This window comes from Corvus hawaiiensis, chromosome 17 (assembly GCF_020740725.1).
Source record: "Corvus hawaiiensis isolate bCorHaw1 chromosome 17, bCorHaw1.pri.cur, whole genome shotgun sequence".
NCBI classification, from domain to species: Eukaryota; Metazoa; Chordata; class Aves; order Passeriformes; family Corvidae; genus Corvus; species Corvus hawaiiensis.
This window is the reverse complement of record NC_063229.1, coordinates 2,970,590-2,978,918: the sequence shown is the minus strand read 5'-3', so window position 1 is coordinate 2,978,918 and position 8,329 is coordinate 2,970,590. Positions and strand designations below refer to the sequence as shown.

General features: G+C 42.7%; 1 protein-coding gene across 1 annotated transcript; it reads left to right on the top strand.

The window, feature by feature from the left end:
- Positions 1-3,776: 3,776 nt before the first annotated feature.
- On the top strand, positions 3,777-7,923 carry GDF5 (growth differentiation factor 5). The gene is made up of 2 exons (XM_048321851.1): positions 3,777-4,708; positions 6,267-7,923. Exons 1-2 carry the CDS (start codon positions 4,075-4,077, stop codon positions 7,133-7,135), a joined length of 1,503 nt encoding a protein of 500 aa, XP_048177808.1. The 5' UTR covers positions 3,777-4,074; the 3' UTR covers positions 7,136-7,923.
- The last annotated feature ends 406 nt before the right edge of the window (positions 7,924-8,329 follow it).

Here is an 8,329-nt window from a genome sequence, read left to right as displayed (position 1 = left end):
GGGCCTTCTCGTGGCGGGCCCCTCACGGCGCTTGCGCTCCGCTGAGCGGGCAGGGAATGCAATTAGAAAAAACAGTGGTAGCGAACCCTCCGCTTTCATCGGGAATTGTTCTGGGAGTTAGAAAAGCTCATTGCTAAAAATATGTTTCATTTTGTATTTGGCTGCTGAATGACACCGACTCGTTTTTGGTCCCTGCTTTTTCCTGTGACTATGAATGCTTCATCACTGACATTCTGGTTTTTTAAAGAGGTAGAACAAATTAATTGCCACCGAAATTTTCTTTGGTCAGCTAACTTGGGATCTCTGAATCTCTCTCTCAAATCTTGTATCCTTTAAACGGGCGTCTATTGCAAAGATGAACAATAGCTATAGAAGGCGACTCAGGCTAATTAACATTGTATACCAAATGGGGGGGACTCTAAGTAAATAGGCTTCAAGGAGCTTGAAATAAACCCTGTATTTCTCTAACTGATAACAGGCAGAGATACCAAAAATTACGAAAAAAAATATTTCCTCTTAATTCAGAGCTGGGGGAGTTAGGTACATCTGTGGAATCAAGAAACAAAAGTAAGACTCCCACTCAGGATATTCCATGATTCTATGATTCTGTGCCTTGTAGTTTATTACTGTTCGAAGATGTGGCCAAGTTTCTTGATAACTAATGACACAATTATTTCTTTGGACTTCCAATTTTTTATTTAAAATCACAACAGTGTAGCACAGTGTTTTAAAATTATGCCACCTTCACATGGAAGTGGAAACCATTACATTTATTTTGCTCTGGCCCAATACAAGCAAGTTTTAATTAAAACATCTGTGAGTTTTGTGCAATTTTTTCCTTTTGAAAAGCACAGAGCTGTTAAGTTCCTTCCTAAAATTATAACTTCATACTTCTAAAAAACAGTTCCCCAAGAGCTAAGGTGCAGAGGTCTAAAATCCTCACAGAAGTAGAATGTTAATTAGTTTCAATAAGCAAAAACAGTGTGACAGCAAATGGCCTAATATGGAGTTAACTCAATCCTGTAAGTCCTTTCTGGAAATTAGTTCACCTTGGAAAGGACAATGAAATTCCTCATAGATGACTAGAATAAAGATCTCCACGTGCAGCTTCAACTGCAAGTTTGCAGCAGTGAACAAATTCTAACTCTTGGCATCGCGTATCCAACGGAGCTGCTTATCCTCAGGGAATGGCGATGTTTTCAACACTATGAAATCTTCCTCTGGCTCCCCAGAGTGATCCTTTCCTCTAGACCATGCTGGACATCCAGAAGGGCTCGTTGAGATTGCCTGAGAAGGTGTCACAGCTCATGTAGGCATAATCTGGGGATATGGAGAACAGCAGGGAGTGCACTCCCACGGAGCAGGGACCCGGGTGGTCCTCCCTTTTCAAATCCCTACTCACACTGTGTGAGGGAGGATCTGCTGTCACAGAACGGGCCAAGAAGGACAGGTGGGCGATACGAGCCCAGCCACTTGATGGTGCACAGGAATTTGGCTGGTGGTGAGCATTTTGAGGCTCGGAACACCGCTTCCACTGTGTCCTGTATCTGATGCAAAGCCTCACCAGCAGGAGAGTTCCTAGCTACATACTGAAGATACCAGTGGAGTTTGAGTTTAGCCAGCTGGAATAACTCCACTTTGGTGTAGGGTTCATAGGAACCCCCCAGTCTGTGGGTCTTGTTCATGGTCAGCATTCCACTCTGGGGGCTGTGGGGCTCGGTGCACTCTACAGCATCTGTGCTCCCATGGTTCCAAGCACTGAGATGCAGTTTGCTTCAAGAGAGCCTCTTTTAAAGAGAGAGATTAGTTTGCACAGCTTGTTTTGCTTGCTTTTCCTTTCTGTTTCTGTCTAGCTCTATCCAGCCCACTAAGATATTTTAATCTCAGACATGTAAATATTCTTTGAACATATGAACAATTATGCTTTTAATCTGATTTACTAAGACAAGGCCCATGTAATCACATTGTCCTACCTCCTGCTCTTTCATGTCCATCTCTTAAATTGTTTGTAAATCTGTTTGCAAATCTCAGCCAAGTTTGATAGAGCAAATGACCTTTTAAAGATATTAAATTCTGACAAGCATTGTGAAAGCTGGAAGCTGGATAGATTAAAAGTGGAAACTCAACATTTAGCTACTTTTGTGGCTTACTGGCAAGCTGATCAATACCACCATGGCACAGAACCAGACACAGCACACCACCCAGCAGAAAGGTGGGCAATATGGGAAGGACAAAATGATGGCATGGCTGGGAGGGCCATGGGATGGTGTGGAGTAACTGCTGAGGAATGGTTTTACCAGAGGTAAATCCCAGGAGAAGCTGCTTTATTTTGTAGGGAAATATCAAAAGCACAACTGACACCAGAGGAAGGGCCATTAGATCAAAATCGGGAGGATCATGATTTGAATTTACCTTATTTGTGACATCTGCGAAATCACTGAACTCTTCTATCCTTCAGTTCCTCCATCGAAACCAGTGAAGCATTCAGAGCTCCTCATGTCATGCAGGTTGTTATTTATGAAGGTAGTTCAGTGTTTCTGATACTAGTCAGGGTGCGTGGGGAATGCTACAGCACACACAGAACAAGCTAAAAGGTGGTGTACCTTTTCCCTTTCTTCTTAACTCAGAAAGAAAAAGCAATTGCAGGAGAAGGACTGGGTTTAGCATCAGTGCAAGATGAGAGATGGGTACCAGTAATCCCTGTTGAGTCCAGCCCAGTGCCTCTTTTCTTGAAGGCTCATTTAGATCAACAGTTCAGTTTTTGCAGCTTATGAAAGACACACTTGCTCCACACTCTCTTCTGGATGGCTGAAAGCCGCAGGACAGTCGTGACCGTGAGGAACGCTGGTTTTGACCTGCAGCCTTCCTGGAGCCCCGGGGTCAGCAGCTCTTGGACATTTTGCATCTAATATTAAAACAAACGCTGGTGTTCAGCAGTCTCTGGAGGAAAGACGGGGTTCGGCCTGACTCCAGCTCCCGAGTGGCTCTGGAGAAGAAGGAGGAGGAGGAGGAGGATGGCTGCCTGCAGGGTGCACTGCTGCCCCACAGCACCGCGCCCGCCCCACGGGGCATCCCCTCCGGCAGGAGCTGCTTCTCCAGCTGGGCTGACACCGTTTTTTTTAAGCACAGCAATAAATAAGCCAAAATACACTGACTGCGGGCACGGCCCTGTTGTGTTTGTGTAAAATTAAATGTTACCCTCGTTAAGCGCCTGCGTTACAGCGCAGCCCTTCAGTCACAGAGGGACGAAGTGAAGCCACTGTTACAGTTCTCTGGCAAAAGAGATACATGAATTATTTCTAAATTAGTTTATGTATGTGTCCAGTGGACTGTGTGACAGGTCTCAGTTGTTGATCTTGCAGTTTGTCCTGTCTAAACGTGAAGTTCATCGAGGGCTGAGGCAGAGGTCATACTGCCACTTGAAAAGGCATCCTCTGGAGTTTTGAGCCTGTGGAGCTGTTTCACATGAGGCAGAGTATGACTCATGCTAATGAAAAGGGTAAAGAAGATTTTTTTAAAGAAATATATCGCAGTTAAATTAGTTTAGACAGCATGACATCAGAGAGTAATTAAATAGGTTTGTTGGAATTCCGTTTCCAATTCCAGAGTTCAGGTTTGTAAAAGATTTCTGAGCACCTGCAGGTCTCTGTGTGTGAAATATTTTCACTGGAAAGGATTCAAAACTCAAAACTTTAAAAAAACCTTTTAACACAGAGGCAGCATTACGCCATTCTTCCTTCTTGGAAAAAAAAAAAAAGCCTTGGATTTAAACAAGACTCCTTCAAGTTTTCAGTCAGTTTTACAGAAGAAAACGAGGTGGTAAACTTTCTCTTTTCAAGAACAAGTTCTTTATAGCTGCTAACTGAAGTCAGGGGAGATCGTATTTGAGTACATGAGCATTTCCACTATGGGACTGGATACAAGTATTGAACAACGATGTTTGAAATGTTTTAATCTCAAACGAAAACCATTTTTGCTAACTTTGGTTTTTAATTTCTTTCATGTTTTCTTCTGCCAAACTGGAGGAACCTTTTCTGATTTTTTCTTTAGTGGCATTCAGAGGAAGACCAGAGGATGAAAATCCTGCATTTTCTCACTTTACTGCTTTGGCATTTGACTTGGCTGTCTCTGGATCTAGTTCCTGGAGCGCTGAGTAATTCTGAAGCAGGCCAGGGTAACCCAGGATCTAAACTAGGTTTTTTGAAAGCAGAAGGAAAGGAGAGGAATCCCTCCGCACGGGCAGGTACACTGAGGACTGCAAGCCATGGATACAGTGCTGGGACCTCAAAGGCCAGGACTAAAAGCAGTGCTGTTCAGGCTGGAGCTCTGCTGGCCAAGAATGATGAATCAAAGAAGGTTCCCTCAAGAACAGCAGCCACGGAGGGCAAGGTAGGACATCTCCCCAGCAGACCTTCTGGAGTAAGGACAGTGACTCCAAAGGTTCAAAATCTTAGCAGCAAGGTGGCTTTGAAAAAAACTGGCACAAGCAGTACTGACACTGATTCTTTCAAAACCAAAAAGACTAAAGAGCCTGTAACCCAGAGGGAAGCTAAGGAAACTTTCCGACATCCCCCGATAACGCCACATGAATACATGCTCTCTTTGTACAGGACTCTCTCAGATGCAGAAAGAAAGGGTGTTAATGGAAGTGTAAAACTGGAGGCTGGACTTGCCAATACAATAACCAGCTTTATAGACAAAGGACAAGGTAAGAAAGGAGCTTGTGTGTGAGTGTGGACAGAGAGAGATGTCTGAGTGTGTTTATAAATGCAGAGAGTATTGGAAAATAATCATACTTTGTTAAAGTCAAATAGCTCTTTTTAATGTAAATGAAATCACACAACTTTGCTGCAGATTTTGTCCTCCTCCCTTATCTTGGAAAACTCATTTACAGGCAGAACTAGATGGTTGTGTGGCAGCCAAAGAAAACATTTAGAAAGTATTTTAGATGCATATTGTTGAAAATCAATCAGTCTTTGCATGCTTAGGTGTTTAAAAACCTTTTGCATTTTTTTCTTATTTTCTTTCTGACTAGCTGGAAACTAGCTCATGGAAACGGATAATGTTAGACTGTAGTGTGCCTAAGAACATATATGCTAAGAACGGAGTTATTCTGTGAAAAAAACCCACAAATTGCAGTATGAAAGGGCCAGTGTGGTTTGTTCAAGGTAGAATTGTAAGGAACTACACTGCAGACCCAGGAGTCATTATCCTGTGGGGTGGGTGTATCTGTACTAGCTCAAAACTTTCAGGTACCACCAAGGAGCCCACAGCTCTGCACAGACTACCAAGGGTAATAACTTCCGGGACTCCAGAACCTGCAGCTCAACATTCCGGTTCCAAACACTTTTGGAAATTTGGGCTAGTGTTTGCTTTCACAGGAGAAATAACCAAGGTCCCAACGAATGATGTTCACCTCACCACTCTGCCTGGGGAGCCCCATGTTGCTTCCAGTGACATTTGTAAGAATTTTGTCACACTCTTAAGGAAGCAACACAGGCTACAGCTGGTGAAGGAATTGTGATGAAAGACTCATCAGGACTGGATTTGTTTGCCATCTCTTCATTAATAGCTTGGCTGCTGGGAAGGGGGGATACACTGCTCGCAAGTGCTGCCTTCAGGTTCTCAGCTTGCCACTGGAAGGCACTGTTAATGGCACGTCACTGGAAGGCTGGCTCAGCCATATTCCTCACCAGCTGAAGCAAGCAAACGTAAAGTCAGGATAAAGGGAGGAATGTTTCTCTGCCCAGTTTGAAAAATTGTGAATCATGTGGGGTTTAGTTAATTAGGCAATTATCCTTGTGTCTGGCAGTTCCTGGGGATGCTGATTTTAAAGGACTAATTCACTATTGTATCATCTAAGGGTAAATTTGCTCATGTTTGGAGCCAGCATGAGGCCTGGCTACCACTGAAGCTCTGTTTCAGTAATTTAAGTCAGATATAAGTGGTGAATAGGTCCTGTGAGTGCTCAGCCCTTAAAAAGCATTATTTTTCAATTGGCTAATCACAACTTTGAAGGCAGAAAATGCCACTGGTGAAATAAATGAGATTTCTACAAGGCAGACTCAGAAGCTCATTTCCCTAGTGAGTCCCTGAGTTCTTCTGAGTCCCTGCATGGAGCTGATCCCTTAGACAAAAATTGCTCTTTCTGTTCAGTGGGCTAAATTCCAGGCTTATGAGCAAATTTGAGGAAAACCATTAAGAATTGAATAACTGATATTGGTCTGTGCTTGATATACATTTAAAAATGTGTGTGCTTTTTTTAGATGAGCGAACACCAACTATAAGAAAACAAAAATATATTTTTGACATCAGTGCATTAGAAAAAGATGGTTTGCTGGGAGCAGAGCTTCGAATACTGAGAAAAAAACCTTCTGATACATGGAAGTCTCATTCTTCTGGAAAAACTTCCCAAGTGAAATTATTTAGTTGCTCTACAAACAGACAAGCCTCAACACTCCTGGACTCTCGAACTGTCAGTATCACTGATACACCCAAGTGGGAAGTGTTTGACATCTGGAAACTTTTCAGAAACTTTAAAAACTTGGTGAACTTGTGTTTTGAGCTGGAAACTTTTGACAGGGGGAGAGCTGTTGACCTCAGGAGTGTGGGATTTAATAGAACGGGAAGACAGGTCAATGAGAAGGCTCTGTTCTTGGTGTTTGGGAGGACGAAAAAAAGAGACTTATTCTTCAATGAAATCAAAGCTAGATCCGGCCAAGATGACAAAACTGTTTATGAGTACTTATTCAACCAGAGGCGGAAGAGAAGAGCCCCTCTAGCAACACGGCAAGGGAAGAGGCCCACCAAGAATCTGAAGGCGAGGTGTAGCAGAAAAGCCCTCCACGTGAATTTTAAGGATATGGGCTGGGATGACTGGATAATAGCCCCTCTGGAGTATGAAGCATATCACTGCGAAGGGCTCTGTGAATTCCCCCTCCGATCCCACCTGGAGCCCACCAACCACGCAGTTATCCAGACATTAATGAACTCGATGGACCCGGAATCAACCCCCCCCACTTGCTGTGTCCCAACCCGTCTGAGCCCCATCAGCATCCTTTTCATTGACTCTGCAAACAACGTGGTCTACAAGCAGTACGAGGACATGGTGGTGGAGTCGTGTGGTTGTAGGTAGCAGAACAGCTGCTCACATGAATATGTTATGAAAAGTAATACAACACATTGGACATAGCTTCTCCTCAATCACGGTTAACTAGATTTCTTACCTCTAGGGTAAGTATGTTTACAAGGATGTAGCAATAAATCCAGTGTTTCTGTATGTCTCTCCATGGACATATTTCAGTAGCATTTGGATGCTGTCACTCAGCTGGATTTAAGGCCTTGTGCCACTGGCAACACAGGACTGACTCTAAGTGAAGTCCATGACAGAGAAGATGATATCTCTACACCTTGAGATCTCCTGCCTTTAGCCTTGAGGCAGTGGATAGAGATGGTATCAGTGAGCTGTGGATATGACCTGTTCGTTCCTTTGAACATTGTTCTTGAGACTGAATTTCTGTCTGATTCCCGTGTGCTTTGTCCATTCATAAATGTCAGAAAAGAGTCCCAATATTGAGAAGAGTTGTGTTCTGGTGTGTCCCCATCTTGGTGTAAATAGTTGCACTGTAATATGATTTCTTTCTGATTAGCTCTTGAAACTATGCATATATTAAAAGGGGTCATTAAATATAATATGTTGGTTTAGTTTTAAGTTTTACATGAAGATAGGTGATGCAGGAGGTATTTGCTTCCATGTATGTTTTCCTCCAAGCTACATACCTTTCTTAAGTATCCACCTTTCCATTATTATGTAGCAAAATATATTATTCTGTATAAGGTCCAAGTTGTTCTCAAATGCTCATAGTAAAAGTGTTCAATTATTGCATAAGATGTAATAAATTATTGACACAGTGCTGCATTGTGCCTAGTTGTCCAACTCTGCATAATTATAACGCAATTAAGAAATTTTTTTATGTTTTTGTACAATAAATACAAGTGAAAGGGACTTTTCTGTGCAGCAGAATACCAGGGGTATGCAAAACATGTCTGTGTATTTTGCTGCCACAGAGAGAAACTATGGAAACATTGAAAGAAAGATCTGAAAGGAAGGCCTGGTTTGATCTGGTGGGGAATGACACTATCACTTGATGTATTTGGGGCAAAAATGAGTTATGCAGATGGTTGCAAAAGAGCTTTGGTATCCTTTTATTCCACCCTCCAAGGGCTGTGTGCTTGTATATCCCCTTTATCTATTCCAGACATGGATTTTAAATGGTATTGCTCCTGTATGTTTCCACCCACAAAAGTAGTACCAAATGTTCAACTACAG

Excerpts from the sequence above, each read along its gene's own strand:
- GDF5 (XM_048321851.1), top strand. The coding sequence starts at position 4,075 with ATGAAAATCCTGCATTTTCTCACTTTACTGCTTTGGCATTTGACTTGG. Across the intron at positions 4,709-6,266 it reads CTTTATAGACAAAGGACAAG|ATGAGCGAACACCAACTATA; the intron begins GTAAGAAAGGAG and ends TGCTTTTTTTAG.